The following is a 23,306-nucleotide window of genomic DNA, read 5'->3' as shown; positions in this document are numbered from 1 at the left end:
GCTGACAGCTGCCTCTTAGGGAAATGGAACCCATGGTTAACGGTGGAAAGTGTGGCATTAGCATAATTTTTTGGCAAGGACTGAGCTGGGGCTGCAGCGCTGCCTTCCACCCGGACTCCTTCATTAATAGTGTCTTATCAGAGGCCCAGACTCCTGGGCGGGCGGCGGCGGGGGGGTGCGATGCAGCCGTGTGGCTGTGCTGAAGGTAACCAATATCCTATGTGAAATGGCTGCTTCTGGATCAAGAAAGGAAAGGATTCGAGTTGCTTATGATGATGATTTTAAAAGGGTCCCTGGAGTTCTCATCGTGGTGCAACAGAAACGAATCTGACTAGGTAGGAACCATGAGGTTGTGGCCTTGCTCAGTGGGTTAAGGATCTGGCGTTGCGTGAGCTGTGGGTGTAGGTCGCAGATGTGACTTGGATCCCGTGTTGCGGTGGCTGTGGCGTAGGCTGGTGGCTATAGCTCTGATTAGACCCCTAGCCTGGGAGCCTCCGTATGCCACAGGTGAGGCCCTAAAAAGACAAAAGACAAAATAAATAAATAAATAAATAAAATAAAAAATAAAAACAAATAAATAAATAAAAGGGTGCCTGAAAGAAAGGCTCTTGAAAAGAGCTGCTGGTTTTTGATCAAAATTGACATAGAATAGAGGCGGCTTTTGTGACATTGACACTAATGCATGTTATAGTTTCCATAAGAGGAATTAGAATGAAAACATTTTTCTTCTTCAGGGATCAATTCAGGCAAAAATAGAGCTGCTAATGTCAGACTTAGAGTCAAGAATAAATTATATCCCCAGAAGGCTTTATAAGTTCATTTGCACATTGCTAAAGGCACTTCAAACAATTGGCAAAAATTTTTTGTGTGTATTTTGGAGGGCCTGTGAAGCCAGTATTGGGTAGTAATAGAAAATATCAAGTAGTTATTTTAGAGTAGTATTCATTTTTAATACAATAGACTACTCTCCTAGCCTGAGGATTCTCTTTGATTTCCCCTATAATAAATAATGTTATAAACTTGAATATGAAGGATCGAATTGGGTAACATAAGATGAGGAAGTAGCTCCTATTCATTGAGCAATTCCCGCACCAGGCTGGCACCATGCAAAGTGTTTTGCACACATCCTGTTTCATTTTCATAACAACCTCATGATTTAGGTGCTATTATTAATGTTCTCTGTTGCAAATGGGGGCATTCATCCTCAGGGAAATGAGGTGGTATTTCCAAGGTCACTTAGCCAATGCGGGGCAGGACTGACATTCGAACTCTGTTCTGGAGCCTGCACTCTTCCCTCGGTCACCCCTGGGCTTCCATTCCTGTTACCAGTGACAGTGACTTCTATTAGCAGTGTCTCCCTGAATCCATTAAATGATTCCCCTGGGGCTCCTTTCCACCCACCTACCCACCCACACACACAGATACACACACACACACACGCTCTTATTTAGGAGCGACAGTTGCTACTTAAAACATGGGGCACATTAATAATTCTCTTCAATAGGCCTTCCGTGTCAGTGTTTCTGGCAGTTCCTTCTTTATCAGGCTGTGTTGGTCTCTGTTGGATGCACGTGGGCATGGCAGTAGGTTCCCTCACCTCCGCTCCACTCCGGGGCCCCAGCCTGGAAAGACACGTCGCCTCCATGCGCTGGGACCAGACGGTGTCTTTGCTTCAGATGTTCTAGAGCCGTTTTCCTTTCAAGTCTTTGTGGGGCCTAAAGTGTGTGCAGGGATCAAACCTGTATGTCTCTAGGACTAGTAGAATAATCCCCCTATTCATTTAAGTTGAGTGTGGGTCTAGGGAAGCTCTGGGCAGAGGGAAGATTATGCATCTACCTCCCTTTTTACCATGAAAGAAGAGGGTCAGCAGAACAACATATATGAGGCATTGTTTCCAGGAACTAATATATTTTGAAAATGTAAGCTCAGAAACTTAAGCTCTGTGGAGTCCCAGAAAGGCCTGGGCAGCCCATGTGGCTTCAAGGGTCATCTCTGTGCCCAGAGGTGCTTTGTACCTGGTGACACTCAAGTGGCTGTAAGTAGCCTGGCCCCTGGAGCAGGGGCTGATGGGAGCTGCCTGGTCAGCCATCCCCGGGTACCTGCCCCCCGGCCCCCGCCACAGTCTGCTTTGGCGTGAAACTCATGGTGTACAATCTCTCACCAGAAATAATGGCAGTGACTGGGGTGAAGATCCACCATAAGATCTGTTACTTTTTATTTCTGGAAAGTGAGATTGAGCCTCAATTATCAAGGACCTTAATCCGTGTTTTGTAGCTCAGTGATTCCCAACCCTGACCAGACATTAGAATTACCTGAAGAACTTGAGAAAATACCAGTTGCCAAAGGACTTGTCCACACATCATTAAATCAGGAGAGCGAAGGCTGGGGCCTGGCACCCACATTCCTTAAAAATTCTTCCAGGCAGTGGGCTGTGCAGTGAGGATTGAAGACCCCTGAGTGGAAAGATGGAGAGGCAGTGAAGGGGTCTTGCCCTGGTACTGCTACTCAGTACCACCAGTACTGCTGGCAACAAAGCAGGGACTTAGTATGTGCAGCTGTTGTTCTAGGCATTCATAGAATGAGATTTACCCTCATGTCCTCATTACAGTGAGCTGTGAGCTTATTTCATTTTTACAGATGTGTGTGTGGAAGACTTTGAGGAGGTGAAGCAGTTTATTCAGAGTGGAGTGACACTTCCACTTGTCCTGGGGGTAGTTCTGTGTTAGGAAAGTGAGATTCACCCTGTCCATCTGGGTGCATTAAATCTGGTTTTTTGTATCATTGCTCTCACAAGGACACAAACAGTCACTCCTGTGTACTTGGACGTACCACCTTGGCACATTCACACGTGGTCTTTGGTGTTATATTTACACCCTCGCTGGGAGGGCTCCATCAGGAAGAGCTAGGTGGGCAGGCGGAGGCTTAGAATGTGTTCTAGTTGAACTGGTCTCAAAGTCTGAGATCACTTGCTTTCTAGTGAGGGCGTTTTTTAAGCCATTAAACCATGGCTGTTTTGGTGGTGGTGGTTTCTACATCTGGATTGGTCTTAACCCCTGGATAGAGCCACGTAACCACGACCACCACCAGGGTACAGACCAGCACAGAGAGTTTGGAGGGCTGGTGTGTTGTTGCTTCAGACCCACAGCCACCTCGCCGTCTCCACCTGCTCCACCGAAGCAGAATTACAGAAGCTTGACCTTCTGCATAAGGTTTATCGCGTTGCCAGCCCAGCTAGGATTTCTTGGCAGTGTGGAGCCAGGCCCTTCTAAAAGCTTGACTGATGGTAGGAGGGGAAGCATGTGGGGTGTGTGCCTCTCCTTTTCCCCCTAACTTGACAGGATGCTGTAATCCTTGATCCCCCAAGGAAGAACATGAGACACGAAAAAGAGGCAGAAATCAGAGCTCTAAAGACGTGGCTTAGGAAAGAAGTGAAATGATATGCCCCTCCAGGCCTCCAGAAATGACAAGGATTGGAGCCTGGGGGCTGGAAAGTGAACATTCGCAGGACAGTGAAGTGGGCGGCAGGTAAGCCCTTGTCCTGCATCCTGGTTCCACATCCTTGTCAGATGTCAGCCCTCATCCGCCTTCTCTTTTCCAATTTCCATTGTGAACTTTAAGCCCAGAGACCCTGAGGGCTTGGGTCTGTTCTTTCTTCCACACAGCTTGGCACCCTCCATAGAATCCTCTCCAGGATGTAGCAGCAGCAGCCTCTTTGATGCCCGCGAGCCTGTTCAGGGAAGCTCGTTTTGATAACAGTGCTCAGCCTTTGATCTCCACAGCCCACAGGTTACCAGCTTCAGGTTGGAAAGTTCTGACAATCTTGTTTATTTTGCACTGTGGAAGGGTAAGCTCCTAGGATGAAAAGCTCTGCCTAAACACCAAAAACATAATACATTTATACCCTCGGAGAGTAAAAACTTGCTGTCTCTAGCTAAAGAAATACTTTTTATTCAGGTAGCTTTTCTCTTCCCTTCCCATACCTCTGTTACTAGTGCGAGGTCCTTCGAGCCTCGGTGTTCTAATAAAGCACAGGAACATAGCTGTGGATGCGAGCTCGGGGATCTGCTGGTGGCGGTGATGGTGGGGTCCGTGGTACAGGTACCAACACTCGTGGGCCCTGGTCCTCTCTTTGTGCAGAAAGAGATGGTGTCTTATGATGAGAGAGGGAGGATGGGAAAGAAAGGAATAAGCCAGAAAGGGAAGGAGAGAAGAGCTGAGAAAGCAGGGACATTTGACCTGAGCCTGAATGAAGGGAGCAGGAAAGGACTTATCCTGGTAGAGCAAAGAGCCAGCATGAGCCGGTGCAGAAGGTCCCTGGCTGACACTAGGTTGGTGTGTTTTGGAGCAGAGAGAAGGCTGTTGCGATCGCGGCAGTGTGGCAGGAGGTGGGGCCTGGGTCCTGTAGGGTTAGAGACCACAGTGTGGATTGCTTATTTTGTTCTTAGAGAAATTGATTTTATGCCGCAGGCTAACATGGCCAGATGAATAAGGTGGCAAGATCTGTCTGGTTGCTGTATCGTAGGGGAGAAAATGGCTGATGGATGGAGAGGGGGCTCTCCCGGTTGGCCCAGAGGGGCTGGTGAGAAGTTGTCAGGTGTGAGTAATACTCTGAAGGCTGAGCCAGCGGGTCTTGCACACGGGTTGGTACAGATATAGGGGAAGGGGAAGAGGTGGGTCAAAGGTGACTTGGGCTTTGGGGCCTGTTGGAAGGGATGTGTTGCCTAACCTGATAATGAACACAGGAGAGACACAATTTGGAGGATGGCCTAGGAGCAGAGACAGAGTTCTGTCTGGACCAGTGTGGGGCAAGATGCCTGCAGACACCCAGGCTGAGCTGCTAAGGACTCAGTGGATATGCACGTCTGGAGCTGGAGGTCGCGGGTGGACATTGAAATCCTTCTTTTTTAGGAGTTTCTGCGAACTTGGAAACTTTTAGGATTTTAGAAACATTTAGTTATTTGAGCTCCCTTTGATTCCTGAGATGACTACCTGGAGAACATGCTGGAGTGTGTTAGAATTTCTCAAATCCCTCCTGGGGAAGACACGTTCCCACAATGAGCAGGCGGGAACCCTCTGCAGCCATCCCAGCTGCATTATGGTGGAATCATTCTGACCGTCTCTCCAGACTTAGGCAACCATGTTCCTGGGTATTTTCTGCAAGTCTTCTTTACAGAGTCAGATGGAGATCTACTTCCTGTTCATGTATGTTCCCAGCAGAGTGCAGCATAATAATTAAGACCTGGCAAATTGGTCATTGCGTTCACATTTCAAAAGCTCCTGAAAATGACCCAATCACGAGCAGTCCAGGCTGTTGGAGCATCTTGTGCATGAAATTTGGACCCCTCTGGTCTGTGCCATATACAAGTAGCCAGTTAGAGAATAGCCATTGAGCACATCGTGGGGGTGAGAAATCAGAAGACTGAAAGAAAAAAAGGGTTGGATGATGCCTCAGTATGGAAAATATCTATCCACCAAACCTACTTATTTGTCATGCTTGGATCAATTTCCCCCCTTGAGCTGTCCCTGGCTTAAACACTGCTTCCCCTTTTCAGTCCAATTTCTTCTGTGACTTTTGCTCTCTCCTGAAAAAGCACCCTTTGTTGACTCCAACTAGGACATTAACCTTATTCTCTAATCTGCTGTCTTCTAGAAGTCTTCTTGCATTTCTGGTATTTCCCAGATCTTGTTCTGTTAGGAACAAAATGGTTATCTTCACTTTCCCCTATGTGGGCCACATCCTTGGCTCTGCCACGGTCCACCATGTTGCCAGCTGGTAATGTTGGCAGCGCCCAGGCTGTGCAAAAGCTGGAGTTGGCAGCACTCCAGGTGGGTTTTTCAGATGAGCAGATGCCCATGCACCTTCTGGAAAAACCGGTCTTTTCCTTTATGCAGTTTAGCAGCTGTGTGACTGTGAGCAAATTAGTGGATTTCTCCAGGGCTCTGTTCTCCTCTCTGGATGTGGGGTAATTATAATTCACCTCTGAAGTTTGAATTAAGCGAATGAATACCTGTAAATCGCTTAGCAGAATACCTGCTACATAGAAGGAACTCAATAAGCTTTAGTTCCTGTCAGAACCCCCCTGAGTCTTTATTCATCAGGAAACAAAAACCACGCATTTGGAAAACACACATGCCCCTAAGTGGCTATCAAAGAAGAAAGGCAAGCTTCGGAAGCAAGCTAGACTGAAAAGATGAAGGGAAATTGACCATCAAGACAAAGCGAAGGGGGAGTTCCCTTTGTGGCTCAGCCATAACGAACCTGACTAGTATCCATGAGGATGCAGGTTCGATCCTTGGCCTCACTCAGTGGGTTATAAGATCTGGCGTTGCTGAGAGCTGTGGTATAGGTCACAGATGTGGCTCAAATCTGGCGTTGCTGTGGCTGTGGTGTAGGCCGGAGGCTGTATGTAGTCTGATTTGACCTCTACCCTGGGAACTTCCATATGCTGAGGGTGTGGCCCTAAAAAGACAAAAAGAAAAAAGAAAAAGCCCAAGTGGAATAACACTACAATGGTTCTCAAAGTGGGCTTTCGGGACCTGCAGCCTCAGCATCACTTGGGAGCTTGGTAGAAATGCAGATTCTCAGCTACTGAATCTGAAACTCTGAGAGTGGGGTCGGGCTCTGTGGTTCAGCAAGGCCTGCTGTGACTCTGATATACACTGAAGGTTGAGAACCGCTGGTCTGAAGTAAACTCGACAGATACTGGGTGAGGTGTAATAGTGCGTGTCTCAGCATGTGTATGTCTGTGTGCTTACATACCCACGTGGGTAGAATGTTTGTAACTGCTGCACCTATTAACCAAGCCTGGTAGTATCAGCAAAATCCCACCAAACTGGAGATTAATTGCCCATTTTTCTTTGATTCTGTTGTACAAATGGAAATATATCTAGAATACTTCTTTTCAGTACCTTGCATGAAATTCATTGCAGGTTTAAAACTATTAATTTGTCAACTTTTTTTTTTTTTTTAGGAAATTCCACTTATTTGGACGACCATGGACCACCTCCTAGTAAGGTAAGATCTTCGTGGTATGAATCCCCTTTTCCTTTTCTCAGTACCTACACCCTCCACCAACCCCAACTAGACCCCTCCTGGCCTTGAATTGTTCAGAGGAGAATAGCAGATAGCAGATGTCCAGTTAAGCTTTACTAATAGTCAATAGAAAAAGGAAGCGTGCAAAGAGAGCCAAAATGGCAAGGGAGCGAGAGCCATCATTCCATCAGTAGCCGTAGCTGTCCCAGGCGCCGGAGCCTCAGGCCGACTTCAGACGTGTGACTGCTTCTCCTGTTGGCTGCCTCACTTGCCTCTGCATCCATGCTGACCTACAATGTGAAGTCCGAAGCCCAGCCTCCTCATGCCTTTGACCTTGGGCTAGACTCACATCTGCCCCTTCTTCTACCTCCTGCCATGCTTGGAATACTCCACCCAAGGCCCTGCCCCCTGTAAACCGGCCTCTCTGCCAGTCCCCTCTTGAAGCTGCCCTGGCCTGGCCTGCATAACCACTTTTGTTCTTAGAAGCAACTCTGGTCTGACTTTTAAGGGTCAGCAGAGGCCAGTGAGGTATTCGTGCTATTCTCCACCACTACGACTTTCTCAAGTGCACTGAAAAGCAACTATCAACCTACTGAAAAATGAGAAAACTATAGACACTCTTTTTGACCATTTAAGATGATGCCTGCAAAGTGCAGGTGTAAGCGCCTAGTGAGAAGATAATCAGCCATTAACCTTAGAGGCTAGAAATTTACCCTGAAATTGGCTTGTGAATTGGTGGGATTCGAAGAAGAAAGCCATCACAGTTAAGACCGTGAGCTTTGGAATAAGGTGTTTCTGGGTTCATCTCGGGCTCTACACTATCAATATATGATGTTGGACAAATTACTTAATATTTTTAATGTGCAAAGTGGGATTAAAAAATATGATCCATAGTATAGGACATCTATAAGGACTGAACGAGCTGATATGTGACAAGTACTCAGCACCTGGCATATAATAAGCATTAAATAAACGCTGGCCAGTGTTAACTAGACTAGAATAGCATTAAGATTATTTTTTTTTTGTCTTTTTGCCATTTCTAGGGCTGCTCCTGCAGCATATGGAGGTTCCCAGGCTAGGGGTCTAATCGGAGCCAGAGCCACAGCAACACAGGATCCGGGATCCGAGCCGCGTCTGCAACCTACACCACAGCTCACGGCAACGCCGGATCCTTAACCCACTGAGCAAGGGCAGGGATCGAACCCACAACCTCATGGTTCCTAGTCGGATTCGTTAACCACGTGCCACGACAGGAACTCCTAGCATTAAGATTATGGATGAACAGTACAGTAGTATTTATCACAGTGGTGAATGGCTTACCGCTTGGTCCACTGCATATACATCGAGTGCCTGTGATGCTGCAGGCACTAGGAAACCAATGTGAAAGAAAACAAGAGCAACAACCAGATGGCCACTACCCTGGAGAAGCAAGAGGAATGGAGAGGATTAGATAGTATCTGAGGATAATAATCATATCTAGCTCATCTCCATGTTCTCACATCCTTGCATGAGCCTCGAAACACAGGAAGGCACAGTGTGACTGTTAACCGGACCATGGAATCCAGAACTGGAATCTGAATTCGGTCTCCTGGCTCCCATCCCAGGTTCTTTCCACTAAGGCCAGGGTTCTCAAACTGTAGCTTGCATCAGAATTTCTTGGAGACTTGTTAAAACATGATTTGCTGGGCTCATACCCCTGACTGCCCAATGCAGTTGGTCCAAGGTGCATTTCTAACAAGCTCCCAAGTGATGCTGATACTGCAGGTCTGGGGACCACATTTGAGAAGTGTTGCTCTAAACGCCAGGAATACAAAGAAAACCATTTCCCTGAACATTTTTTTTTTTTTTTTTTTACTGCTAATAGTCTAGAGATCATGGCATGACTTATTATACAGAGGTTATTAATTAATATAATTGTAACTTTTCTTCTAGTGAAAATATATTTTCTTTAGTCAATAATGGGCTTAGGAGGGAAACTAAATGGGGGTGGGGGAGGAGAATGGTGTGGATCTCCTGCTGGGTTCCTTCAGCACTCACTGCATTTCTTTACTAAGGAGGGCCAAGTGAACCCCCACCACCCACACTGCTCTTCAGGGAAGGGGGTTTGGTGGCCCCATTTGTGGGATCTACTAGCTGTTTCCCTCAATGACATATCAGCCCATTACTTGGGGTCCCAGCTTGATAAGCGGAGTTTTACCTGGTCTGAAGACCCAGGTCCACTTTATGGAAACTTGCCTTCTTGAACGCCATCCTGGGGACACTCTGTGAGTCTGCCTGAGGACCTTGCTCTTGCCAAGTTGGCCATCCTCCTGCCTCTATGCCCGTGTCCTTGGCACCCGGGTTCTGTATTTGCTGGGCGCTCTGCCCTTGCCCCAGCAGGGCTTTCCTTGGCTGGGCATTCTCCCCCCCTGCAGTCTGGTCTGCACACCCTCCTCCACCAGCCCCAGCCAAGGCCCCCTGCAACACACAAAAACCATCAGGTCATAGCAGATCATGTTAGATCATTCTCAGAATAAATCCAGCTTTATCAACACTGGTCCGAGTTTAAAAACCGTGAGCACAATCTCTTTCAGCAGCAGAAGTTTATATAATACAGGTTTCTTTCACCGCAACTGTGCTTTCATTATCTAGGAGCAAAAAATGCTCTTACCTTTCTAAGCAGTAGCCAAAATAATAAGAAGAATATAAAAATGGGCAAAAATAATATCGATCTGTTAATATCTTTTCATCCGTGCTTATTACTTCTGGCAGCGTGGAAATGAATCCCAGAAGTGATGAGGTCAGGATTCCAGAGCTTCCCCCGAGGTGAGGCCTCAGTCATTTAGGTCAGCAGCCCCCTGGCATATTCAGGGACACAGTGGCATCCAGGGGGGGGATAAGGACTCACATGCGTGGCCTCCGGAATGAACCCCAGCCTGGCAGGGGAAAGCAAGACTGAGCCCAGACCGACCCAGTCTTATATTTGTTTAGCACTCAGAAAGAACTGTGTGATGCCAAGATCGAAAGAGCTGTGATGTAGATAAAAGAAGGTTTTTAAACCCTGAAAATGTACTGAGGTTAACAGGCCAGTTCTCGTTTTATTAAAAGTTCAGTTCCACAAGTTTCACATTCCACAAGTAATAGCCATGCAGGGAACGGGGCGTGGGCCACGCAGCACAGAGCCCAGGTCTTCATTCTCTCCAGGATTTTCATGCAAAAGAACCAAAGACCTCTGATTTTGGCTTCTTTTTAAAATCCCCTTTCACCTCACAGCTCACCCCTGTTTTTGATCTAAGTCGTTATTCAAAGGCAGATGTTAATATTTTCTTTTGTCGACCACTTTTTATGACCGCTTTGTGTGGACATAGAATTTAGTGGTTTAAGGTTAGAGTCCTGCTGAGACTGAGCATGTAGCTCACTATTGGATGAATTAGAAGGATATTCTTGAGTACAAAAACAGGCATGAAATAAGCAGTGTAGTGTGATCCCACTGCATAAAAAGTTGTGTGTGTGTGTGTGTGTGTGTGTACAGAGAAGAGCCTAGAAGGATAATGATGTTTACTCCAGACGGTGAGATTTCAGGAGGTTTTTTGCTCTTTTCCCAATTTGCTGTAGAATTTGAGTTCATTAAAGTAATGCTTGGCCAGTCTAAAAATTAGGGGGAAAGCTCCTCATGTAAGAGAAGACGAAAGTTGGGCTGCAAACCTGGAGGTGCTCTGGCCTCTTGCAGCAACGTCTGCAGTGCTGTCCACCCCACCCCACCCCCACCCCCACCCCCAGGAGCAGCCTGACCTCTGAAGGTGAAGTCTCCTCCCTCCTGGCTTCGCCTCACCTGGAACTAGGGCCCCGACGTGAGCTGCTGGCGTTGGCAATGATAAATTCTGGAGGTTGCAAATAGGGCACAGTTATCATTCCACGTATGTTGGAAATCTGATAGGTAAGAAGAGCTGGTCTGAGCAACTCAAGGAAAATAAAATCACCATCCATAGCTGATATCCATAGCACTCTGCTAAGCACTTTGCATGCAAGCTCGGCCTCTATAAAACTCTATAGGAGAGGAAGTAATTATTTAATCCCTATTTTACAGATGAGGGAACCGGATCTTAGGCTGAATAACTTGCCAAAAGTCATGCACCAAGTATTGGACTTGGGATTCCAGCCCAGGGCTGTGTAGCTCCAGGAGTCACACTTTTAACCATTTCAAGATTACTAATTTAATATAACGACAGTAAATGTTTTACCTTATTTCTGGAGTTTTACCCTTTTATGTAAGTTCTCTGGTACCTTGACTGGTACAGTAAACAAGCTTTAACTCTCAGTATACTAGAAAAAGAATATTAAGCACCGTTTATCATTGGGTCCAATGGACCTTTTTACCTTTTTAAAATATCAGTCCAGTGTCAAAAGATGGAGTTTTTCATTTTTTTCCTCCCAATTACCTTTGTATACATACCCACCGTCAGGATTTATTCATTTACCAGCTGTATATAGAGTACATTTTGGGGTATAAACATCATCAAAGATAAAACATTGTCCCATGTTCATTTAGCAAATTGGGATGGTCCAGGTTCTTGTTGCAAAGTCGTGTTTGATGCAGTCCTTCCCCTTGATGACTAACTGCATGAGGACACCGTATTTTCCTTTTGTTCTTAGAAATGTATGCATCTAGGACATCATCATCTGGAGACTTGTGGTCTGAGGTTTCACGCTCATGATCAGCAGCAGTGGCAGGGTCTTGAGTGTTCTCTGACTAAGCTCTATGCTTATTCTCATGCCTGGGAACCCCTCCCTCCATCGATTTTCTTCTCTTTATCATTCTAGGCAGGAATGAAACATTCTGAGTTCTCCACTCTATTCAATGAAAGTTAAAAGCAAACTGCAAAGATGGTGTCTCCAGTCGTCTGGTAAAGATGGCGCCACACTTTAGGCAACACAATAAACTCCGAAGAGAGATGCAGTTGTGACAGTGTATTTCCCCAGTCAATTGTTCTCCTGGCCTGCATGGTTCAGTATAGTAGCCAATAGGCTCAAATTGCTATTTAAATTAATTAAAACTAGAAACATAAAAATTCACTTTTTCAGTTGCCCTCGCCACATATCAGATTCTTTGCAGCCGTGTGTGGCTACTGCTACTTTATTGAACAACATAGAACAGAACATTCTAGTCATCACTGGACAGCCATTTTTAGTCTTTTTTAAAGCATATTTGGGAAAAAATTGATATGTAATTAATTGGTAGGTAATTATTTTAGGATGATGAAGTAGCAAAGTGTTTCAAGATATAGGAAAAATCATTAAGATCCCATAATAGATCTTAATTTTTTTTTGTCTCTTTTTAGGGCCGCTCCCATGGCATATGGAGAATCCCAGGCGAGGGGTCTAATTGGAGCTGTTGCTGCCAGCCTATGCCAGAAGCCACAGCAATGCCAGATCCGAGCTGTGTCTGCAACCTGCACCACAGCTCACAGCAACCCCGGATCCTTAACCCATTGAGCAAGGCCAGGGATAAAACCTGAAACCTCATGGTTCCTAGTCGGATTTATTTCCATTGCACCATGACTGAAACTCCTAGATCTTAATTTTTTTAACAAGATTAGTAGACGTTATTATATGGCTATTATATTATTTGTATTATACATTATTATAATTATATAATTATAATTACCTTATGGGCCTATTATATGTTAATTGCAAGGTAAAGGGAGTTCTATTCTCTTTATTAAAAAATGTATATTTTCTTTGGCACAAAGTCAAGAAATGTTAATCCATACACATGGTCAGAACTGCTCAAAAAAAAAAAAAAATCTGAAACACTGAAATTGAGTCCAAGGAATCCTGATGGTATATTGAGGGCTAAGATATATTACAGATGTCTACATTTATATAGACAGGTATTTTGACATTTACTACTGATATATTATTTTTGTTTATAAGTATTCAAAATTCTATTTTTAAACAGGTTCTTTGGAAGAAGGTTTACAATTTGTTATGCTAAGAAATCCCCAAATGAATGAGAAATGATAATATTAATTAAGGTGACATTTATATGCACCTAGCAATGACTGGCAATAAAGAATAGTCCTTCTTACTCACCCCTCAGAAAATAATTTCCCATTAGTATCAGTTAATTATTGAGTGACTCCTTTGTGCTAGGTATCAGGAAGACATGATGAACACTGAAGATAATCCCTGCCATCTAACACTGTATAATCTAGTTGCATCTTGAGGTTTCAAAGACTATGAGAGTACATGGTTCTGTGGTGGAGATATATATCTATATCTATATCTATATATAGATATATCCACCTAAATACATATATTCTGAGTGACTCTATATAGACACCATTGTTGCATTGAGGCATTTGCTATGCACCAGGTTTGTGCTGGGCTCTGTGCTGGGTACTGGGCAATAGGGCTACAGAAGGCACAGTCCCTGCCCTCAAGAAGTTTAGAGTCTAGTGGGAAGCACAGGTTAGCAAACAGGCCCAGTCTGATCCATTAAGTAGGTGGCTAGGTGCTATGATAAGGATGAATCCAGGAGTTTCTGCCTGACCTTCCATGTGAGAGTCCTGATGAAAATGGACTGGGAGGAACTTACCAAGTCAAAGAGTCTGGGATGGACAGGGTGAGGAGGAATGGGCCTCGCCACTGGGGTTTGAGGAGTGGTGGATGGAAAACGGAGATGTCCACTGCTTTGAGAAGCTTGGCTTTAGTAGGAAAGAGAGACAACATGATAGCCTAAGAGATGGAGGCCATGTTGGCATAATTGTATAGTAGAAAAAATTGTATAGTGGGAAAGGAGTGACAAATGACAAATTCAGTTCTGAATGGTGTTATGAATTGAACTGTGTCAGTGAATTGAACTGTGTCAGATAGGGTGCTGTTCAACCCCTAAAACCTGTGAATGCTGTCTTCTTTGGAAAGAGGCTCTTTGCAGATGTAATGAAGTTAAGAGAGGTCGTCCTGGAGTAGGAAGGGGCCCTACGTCCCATATGACTGATGTCCTCATGAGGAGAGAGAAACTTGGAGACGGAGACAGAGACACACGGGGAGAATGCCATGTGATGATGGAGGCAGAGATTGGAGATATACGGTCAAAGCCAAGGAACACCCAAGGATTGCAGGCAGCCACCAGAATCTAGGAGAGAGGCCCAGAGCGCATTCTCCCTCTGAACCCCCAGGAAGGAATTAACCCTACTGACACCTTCATTTCAGACTCCTGGCCTCCTGAACTGGGAGAGAATACATTTCTTTTGCGTTCAGCTACCCAATTTGCGATACTCTGTTATGGCAGCCCTAGGAAGTAACTCAAATGAGTTGAGTTGAATATCTTCACTTACCAGGATGACATGGTGTTATGCCCTGGCAGGCATTATTTGGTTTTATTTGATAAACACTGAAACCATCCTTAGAAGTCTGTCATTGGAATAATTTAAGTGTAGGGTCATATTTTTTCTAACATTCAATACTGCTCACATTTTCCCCCAACATTCCTTCTTCATTTTTCTTTGTAATTTTTTTCTTTATAATTCTTATGTCTTTAGCTGTTTTATTATCCCAAATTTCTTCTGTTTGAAATTCATTTCTGCTGTTCAAATTGTGGTTTTAAGTATTCAAAAATCAGAGTTTCTGTCATGGCTCAGCGGGAAACGAAACTGACTAGTGACCATGAGGATACGAGTTTGATCCCTGTCTTTGCTCAGTAGGTTGAGGATCTGGCATTGCCATGAGCTGTGGTGTGGGTTGCAGACTGCGGCTCGGATCTGGTGTTGCTGTGGCTGTGGCACAGGCTGGTGGCTGCAGCTCTGATTTGACCCCTAGCCTGGGAACCTCCATGTGCCACGAGTGTGGCCCTAAAAAGACAAGAAAAAAAAGTCAAAATCATTTTATATTACATCATCTTTTTTCCCTGGAAAGCACCTCAGCAACAATTCATTTGGGAAGTTCCTTAAAGAAAATTTCCTATTTTCACCAGACCAAGGGCCATGAGAGCAACAAGGTAAAACAGTATAGAAGAAATCTGTTGCCCTTTAAAAAATATGTCCCTTTGTGTGTGTGTGTGTGTGTGTGTGTGTGTGTGTGTTTGTGTATGTGACTATGCCCACATCACGTGGAAGTTCCTGGGCCAAGGATCGAACCTGTGCCACAGTACCAACCCAAATCACGGAAGTGACAACACCAGATCCTTAACCTGCTGCACCATGAAGGAACTCCTAAAAAATATTTCCCTATTTCTGTCAGACACTTCTGAGCTGCCATTTAACTCTGCTACCAGTAAGTCCCTAAGAAACACAGCATGTTTGTTTCTGTTAGATTTTTTTTTGCCCTTGCAATAACTCCTTTAAACTTGGAGATAGATTTGCTGAAAGAATTTTTTTTTTTTTTTTGTCTTTTTAGGGTTGCACCTGCAGCATATGGAAGTTCTCAGGCTAGGGGTCCAATAAGAGCTGCAGCTGTTGGGTTACACCACAGCCACAGCAACACGGGATCCTTAACCCCCTGAGCAAGACCAGGGGTCGAACCCGAGTCCTCATGGATACTAGTCGGGTTCATTACCACTGAGCCATGATGGGAACTCCTGAAAGATGTTTTACCAGATGTTCTCTGGTAAAGAAACTATGATTTCTATTCCTTGCTTGGAACCTATGGAGGAAAATCCACATATCCAGGAACATAGTAGAGAAGTGACTTCCAGAAGATCCTGGGAGTACAATTACTTTCAGGTGTCTTGGCCAAGCACCAGCCAACATGGAGAGGGTTTCTGCATCCCAGACTCCCCTTTTCCCCCGAGGGCAGGGTTGCTCAGTTTTATGTCCACATACAGTCTCTCCTTTGACCAGAACCACTTTTTACTTGGAAGAATAGAGATTCAAGAGGAAAAGAACTTTCTTATTTCCTTCCCCCCAAACCTCAACACCTATAGTCAGGATATAGGGCGTAACCATCCACCTCGTTTCCCTCTTGGCTGGGAGGACCTGCAAGAAGCAAGTGAATCCGGGCACAGAATAAGGCCGTGTGCTGGGCCCGCCTTGTCTGCCTGTTTCCATCCCCACAGCAATTCCCAAAGCCATCACTGCCAAGAAGGGGGCCTCCCCTCTCACCCTGCTGTAAATAACATCAGATGTGGTTAAATATTCACATTATCTGATTTTCTTTCAGGAAAAAAATTGGCATCTTTTTGTTTATTTTTAGATTAAAATATTTAAAATCCTTATTTTTATTTATTTTTGACTTTCTGTCTTTTCTACGGCCGCACTGGCAGGCATATGGAGGTTCCCAGGCTAGGGGTCCAGTCGGAGCTGTAGGCGCCGGCCTACGCCAGAGCCACAGCAACAAGGAACCCGAGCCGTGTCTGTGACCTACACCACAGCTCACGGCAACGCCGTAAAATCGTTATTTTTAAATTAAAATATTTAATATTTTAACTTTTGAATTATCTAATGACTTATTTTTTTAAAAGTTTGTTTCTTCATATTTTTTACCAGAAACAATGAAGCTTCTTTAGAGTCATTTTTAAATCATGAAATATTCCAAACACAAAAAATTAGGGGAACCAATAATACATACATGCCTGGTATACCCAGTATACCTACCCCTTAGATTTAAAACATGTTACTATTGTAACATGCCAGATTCTTCATGCTGACTTTTGTATTTATTCTTAGTGGCTCGGAGGCTGAGGAGCACGGATTTTAGAATCAGACTTCAGATCAGATCCTAGCTATGTGACTAGTTACCCTGCACTAAATACTTCACCCCTTTGGACTTCAGTTTTCTATTTCTCGAAGAGGAAACTCCTATCTACCTTTTAGAGATGTAAGGCTTAAATGTGATAAATGGAAGGCACTTAGCATGATGCCAGACAGAGGTAAGCGCTCAGCACTGGGGCCTTAATTCTGTAGGTCTTTATATAGCTCTTCTGGATCCTGGTAGCTCAATTTGCTATAAGGTAGAGTGAGCCTTGCTTCTAACCCCGCACCCCTATTTTCTTTGGGTTTTTAAAAGCAATTAATTACATGTCCGTCGGATACCATCTCTTAACTCACAAAACCTTTCAGGTCCTGAGGTTGTTGGTTATCCCTCCTTTTATTTCCTGGGCTAGTTCAGCACGCCACGCAAGGCCTTCCACCAGCCCCTTGCCATTTAGCTTTTATTAGAATGCATACACCTGACTTTACCCAACGTCCTTTTTAAAAACTACAAAAGTGAAGCTGCTTTTCACTTTATGGAAGAATCAATTGCACTGGGTAATAGATTTGTGTTTAATGATTCATGATAAATATATTAGGTTTAGAGAAAGAGAGAACTAGCAGGACACAATGAGGCAGAGAGTCGGGAATCAGTTTCACTCTGATGAGCATGACCTTGAAGACATCCCTTCACCCTTTCATTTTGTTGATCATTGCAAATGATAGGAAAATTAATGACTTGAATATTTTATTTTTAAATAACTCTGAGAGCATCTGAGCTCGGTGTGTACTATAAAGAACTTTATGCTTTGGTGTTTTATTTGAGATGGGTACTTAATAGCTTAGAAGGTAAAAAAAAAAAAAAATCAGCCTTACATAATCTTATCCCAAAGTCACCTGTATTCCTGCTTCACCCTTCCTTTGCACTTTTCACAGCTCTCAGCCATTAACGTGGACGTCTTTGGCCCAGCTGGTGGCCTCCTGAGATTTCGACTTGCAGTGGAGGTCTTTGTCCAAGTTCAGAGACAGTAATGCTAAATTTATCAATTTTATGAGCATGTAATGTGTTCTCTCTTTCCAAAAAGTACATAATGAATCCATTTCTTCCGCAACAAGTATTTGGTGCCATTAAGCACATCTTCCTCTTCTTTTTTTTAATTAAAAAAATTTGTCAAACCACAAGTTCAAAAATATGTGGTTTATGTAATTGTTCTTTTAGCATCTGCCTTACCCCACTCCCCAAGCCCCAAGGGCCAGTTATCCTTGATAAGATGTTCTCCAGATCTCATCCAAAGCAGCACCAGTTATGGTTATGGACTGAAACATGCTGGGTTTGGGCTGCCTTTAACAAAAACGAAGGGTTTTAAATGAAGCAGGAAAATTTGAAACTGCATATTGTTGTTGGAGAACATAGTTAATCAAGAAATTGCTTTAGCAAATTAAGAAAACCCAAGCCACCATTCTTTGGCAGGGTAACAGTCGCCTCAGGGTTTTCAAAGTTGTAGTAACAGTTCTCAATATAGATACCTAATTCTTTTTGTTTGTTCGTTTTATTTCCTCCTTGACTGTCTGATCATTTTTGTTTGTTTGTTTTAAAAATTATACATGTCCCTATTTTATTTTGATTTGGAAAGTACAGAAGATTCTAGAGTAGCAGGAAAAAATAATCACCCATAATGCCATCACACCTTAGGCCAACCATAATGAAGAATTCTTCAGAATTCTGTCCATTAAGAGTACTGAATTGTCTTGGAGTTCCCAGGTGGTGCAGTGGGTTAGGGACCCAGCATTGTCACCGCTGTGGCTCGAGTTCGATCTGTGGCCCTGAAACTTCTGTATGCCCCCCCCCTCCAAGAATATTAAAGTCTTAGGTACCATTTGTTTGCCAGTACTTGTATGCAATGTTAATCAGTTATGCATGCACATAATGCACAGAATTTAAAGCACCAAATGGCTTGTTAGCTTATTGTGAAAAAGTGAACCCTGACCACACCCTTCCTCATTACTTTTTGCTCTACTTGAAACTCTTTTAACTGAATCTTTAGTGCTAGTTTTCATGTCTCTGAGTAACTGGCTTATGTTGCTTCCTCGTGGTTTTTCTCACCTTTAGGCACTGTCCACTGTCTAACTTCTGTGAACGGAAGGATTTTTCTTGTTCACTGAAGCCCACTGGCAACACCACACAAGCACCCTTCCCATCCCCCTCTGAACTGAGGGTGTGTTATGTGGGGTAAATCAGGCATCTCTGCTTTTATTCTTGAGACTAGTAAATGGTAAAATGGCAGCTGAGCCATTATGAGGTTTCCTTTACTGTTTTTTGTTTTCTTTCTAACAAGTAATTGTCCTGTTTTATAAATTCGTTTTCATACTTTTCTCTGATCCCCATGTTATCCTCAAACCCTCTTCCGGTTGGGTGAATATCCTCTTGGTGTCTCCAAACACATCAGCGTTGAGTTGCTGCAGCCACTCCTGGGCCTCCTCACCTGTTCCCTTCTGGGCTGGTTGCACTCAGCCTCCTGCTCATATATGCCTTGGGAGCTCCTGCCACTCTCTTGTTTTCTTATGTTGTATTAGTTTCCTATTGCTGCTGTAACAACCTATTAGAAACTTAGTGGCTTAAGACAATACAGACATGTTACCTTCTAATTCTGGAGGTCAGAAGTCTGAAGTGGGTCTCACTGAGCTAAAATCAGGGAATCAGCAGGGCTCTTCTGGAAGCTCTAAGAGAGAATCCATGTCCTCGCCTTTTCCATCTTCTAGAGACCACCCTCATCTTTCTCTCGTGGCTCCTTTTCCATCTACAAAGCCAGCATTATAGCATCTTCAATGTCCATCTCTGTCTCTCCTCTCTCTCTCTTCCATTCATAACGACCCTTGTGATTAAATTGGGTCCACTTGAGTAACCCAGGATAATCTCCTTGTTGAAAGATCTCTTTTGTGGAATTCCTTGGTGGCCTAGCAGTTCAGGATCCGACACTGTCACTGCTGTGGCAAGGTTTCTATCCTTGGCCCGGATCCACATCCTGCAGGTGCAGCCAAAAAAAAAAAAAAAGAAAAGAAAAAAAATCTTTTGTGATGTAAGGTACCATGTTTACAGATTTGGGAAATGACTTAGACATCCTTATAGGAGTAGGGGATTATTCTGCTTTCTACACATATCTGTCTCTTTCTCTAACCTCCAGTAGCTTCTTGAGAAAAGGTACATGGATGGAAATCCTCTGAAATATTGCACTTCTGAAAAGTCTTTATTCTCTCCTTGAATAATTGTATGACGGGTAGAATACTAGATTGGGACATTTTATTAATCAAGATAGGCTAAGAGTGATGCAAAATCTCAGTGGCTGTATACATCAAAGTTTATATCTTGCTTATATAAGACCCTCAGCGAGTTCAGTGGGTCCACTGGTTTTTAGGGAAGCTCACTTCAGGAGCTCACTCAGGGATTGCACTGTTCTCATTCATGGCTACCATCTCAGCTTGGACCTCCATGTCATTGCGGTAGGGCAGAGAGGAGCTGAAGGGGCGTGTGAAGGCTTCTCACTCCTTCATCCTGGAAATGACTCATGGCAATTCTGTGAGCTGTCCATTGGTCACAAGGCCCTGCTCAACAGCAGGGGGACTGGAAATAGAGCGCACAGGTACCGTGAGCCTGTGTCTCTGCCCAAATCCTTTTCCCTCCGAATGGTCAGGTCCTTCTCCTTTATTCCAGCTTCCAGTATTTCAGTTGAGGAGGCAAACTCTTGACCTTAGAGGAAAATCTAATCTGTCTCTATGGAAGCTTCTTATTTCTAGTACTCTAAAATTTTATAATTTTGTGCCTAGTATGTGCCATTTTTCAGCTATTATTGTTGATCCTCAGTAGACCTTTTGATCAGGAAACTGATATCCTGTTCTGGGATATTTGCATGACTGTCCACTGATGCTTTTTTCTGCTGCATTTTCTCTTTCTGTTTTTCTGGATCTCCTCTTATTTGGATGTTGAACCTCCAAGACTAGTTGTTTATATTTCTCGTTTTTGTCCCTCTTATTTTTATTTTCTTTGTCTTTCTGCTCTATGGTATGGAAGAGTTTCTCACCTTGGCCTTCTGACTTTTCTGTTGAGTTTCCTCATTATTCTCATACTTTTAGTGGTCAAAAGCTTTGTCGTTATTGTTACTCTTTGAATGCTCTTTATAATAGCATTCTTTCATTTCATAAAGGGCTTTTATATTTCTTACAAAAGGTTATCCAAGATATTTTACTTTTTTTGGTTGTTATTTTAAATGGAATATTTTCCCACTGTATTTTAAATTGACTGCCATAATACTGGAAAATTTTGATTTTGTGTGTTACATATACTCAACATTATCAAACTTTTTATTTCAATAATTTCAATTCATTTTTCTTTCTCTTTGCCTTAATAGGGAATCACATAACAGACAAACAACATTCATTTTATCTCCTTCTTCCTACTAATGGTATTAATATTAAGTAATCTAAAGTCCATGGTGGGAGGCTAAGCTTTAGTTATCACCAGGTGATCCACATTTATAACATGTACCTGGCACACAGTAACCCTCAATAAATATTTGTCAAATCAAAAAGTGGTGATTCTAGAAGCATCTTTGTTTTGCTTGAAATTTTAATGATAATACTGTAAGAGTTTTACCACTATGTGTAATTTTGACACTTAGTTGAAGAGCTCTCCTTTATTATGTTAACGAAATAGTCTTAAGTTTCTGAAAGCATGCAGTTACTTAAGAGAATCATGTTCCCTATGGGACTTGTGATCTTGCACTTAGGTGTTGAATTGAATTCACTTAATTCACTTTTATTTTAAGAACTAATAGGGGAGAGGCATATTAGATAAGTATACATAGGCTCTTTTTAATCAACGTTAATTTTCTTAACATCTTTACTGGTGAACTAGAAGAGGAAATGCTCAGAAAAATCTCTGAGTTTGCCGGTAGCTGTAGTGTTGGATGAGTGGGTAGGGGGCTGGGACTAAACTATAGGACTATCCGTTAAGCCTAGTGTCCCTGTCCGCTATCTCCTAGGCGCTCCTACCTATATGATACTGCAGCCCAAAGAGTCTATTGAAACGCTGGATGCCCTCCAGCAGAGATCAAACTGTGTGCCCTGTGCAAGCTATGATTTATCTATACCTGAAAGACTATATGCAGTTTTAGTCAACAAAGAGCAAAAGAAGCATAATTGAGCTGGAGCGCAGCCAGAAAGTCACAACTAGAATGATCTTAGAAGGTGGAAGAAAAGACTAAATTGATATGGTCCTTGTCAGGAAAGACCTTGGCATGGGAAAATGATCAAAAGCTATAAAACTAGAAGGAGTATGTATGAAGTGAACACCAAACTTGTTCATCAAGGCCTTGAACACATCCCTAGTCTGAAATAAGCAGATGTCATGTCCCATGAATCTTAAACAAAGTATGTCGAAGATAAATGGAAGGCTCTTCTGCTTCTTATGGAGGATTTTCACTTGCCCAAATGACAGTGTGGGCCAAAACTATAAATTAGTCTTCATAAAAGTTTACATCATTCATGGATGACAAATTCATAGTGGATCAGGATGAGAACAAGTTTCTTTGGAGGGACAGCTTTAATGTTTCAGAATGGATGTTCTTGAATCCAGGAAGACCATTTGTATTTTATGTATAACAGAAAACGAACGTTCTTTCCTCAGTTAGAATATTGACTCTAATTTCAAGCTTAGTCATTATCGGTGCTTATCTTTAAATCACTACTGGATTGCACCTGTTCACATTAGTGTCTTGTAGGGCTCTGCCTCAGCCCTGCACCTGCTGTGACTGCCCTAGCTGGAGCCTCTACTGTGTGACCCCTTTAGAACAAGGAGCTCGAAGATCCCAATACAAGCCCTGGCTCCAGCTCGTACTAGTTCTTAGACCTAGTAAAGACCAGCTCTTCTCACTGAGTTTTGTTTTCTCATTTATAAAATGGAAATAATGATTTTCCTGTATTCTTTGCATTCACATTTTTTTGTGAAAAGAAATAAAGTAATGTTAGTAAAAGTGCTTTGGAAGCTGCAGGGTGCTGGTATCACTGATGGCTAAAGATGGGCATGGAGAGTTCCTTTTGTGGCTCGATGGGTTAAGAACCTGACATAGTGTCTGTGAAGATGCGGGTTCAATCCCTGGTCTCGCTCAGCCGTTAAGGATCCAGTGTTGCCACAAGTTGTGGTGCAGCTCGCAGATTGGCTCAGATCCGGTGTTGGTGGTGGCTGTGGGGTAGACTGGCAGCTGCAACTCTGATTCGATGCCTAACTCCAGGTACTTCTATTTGCCTCAGGTGTGGCTGTAAAAAGGAAAAAAAAAAAAAAAAGGATGGGGATGGCCTGTTTCTTAAAACTGTGTGTCCTCAGGGACCTGCCTGTCTCTTCCCAGGTTCCTGAGCCCCCCCACCCTCCCTTCTCAATAAACGAACCCCAATGTGGCCTGCTGCTCCAGCAAGCTGGCTTGACTATGTGACGTCACAGGATTCTGTTTGCCCCCGAAGCCTGAAGCCTAGTGAAGGGAGGGCTGAATGACAGCCTGACAGCGCTCTTCCAGGCTCACAGGCTCATCTTGACCTTGACTTTTGACCATCTGAAG

The 23,306-nt window shown here is 43.6% G+C and overlaps 1 protein-coding gene across 2 annotated transcripts in view; it reads left to right on the top strand.

The window, feature by feature from the left end:
• The window catches only part of UST (uronyl 2-sulfotransferase), a 294,010-nt gene that overhangs the window by 110,453 nt on the left and 160,251 nt on the right, over positions 1 to 23,306 (top strand). For both annotated transcript variants that reach the window (XM_047769980.1, XM_047769979.1), the window contains exon 2: positions 6,972 to 7,015. In XM_047769980.1, the coding sequence (XP_047625936.1) occupies positions 6,972 to 7,015 (44 nt within the window). The remainder of the gene's footprint in view (positions 1 to 6,971; positions 7,016 to 23,306) is intronic.

The sequence above is a fragment of the Phacochoerus africanus genome, chromosome 2, assembly GCF_016906955.1.
Source record: "Phacochoerus africanus isolate WHEZ1 chromosome 2, ROS_Pafr_v1, whole genome shotgun sequence".
Lineage (NCBI taxonomy): Eukaryota > Metazoa > Chordata > Mammalia > Artiodactyla > Suidae > Phacochoerus > Phacochoerus africanus.
Note: the sequence above shows the minus strand (reverse complement) of the source record. Positions and strands in the feature narration are given on the sequence as shown.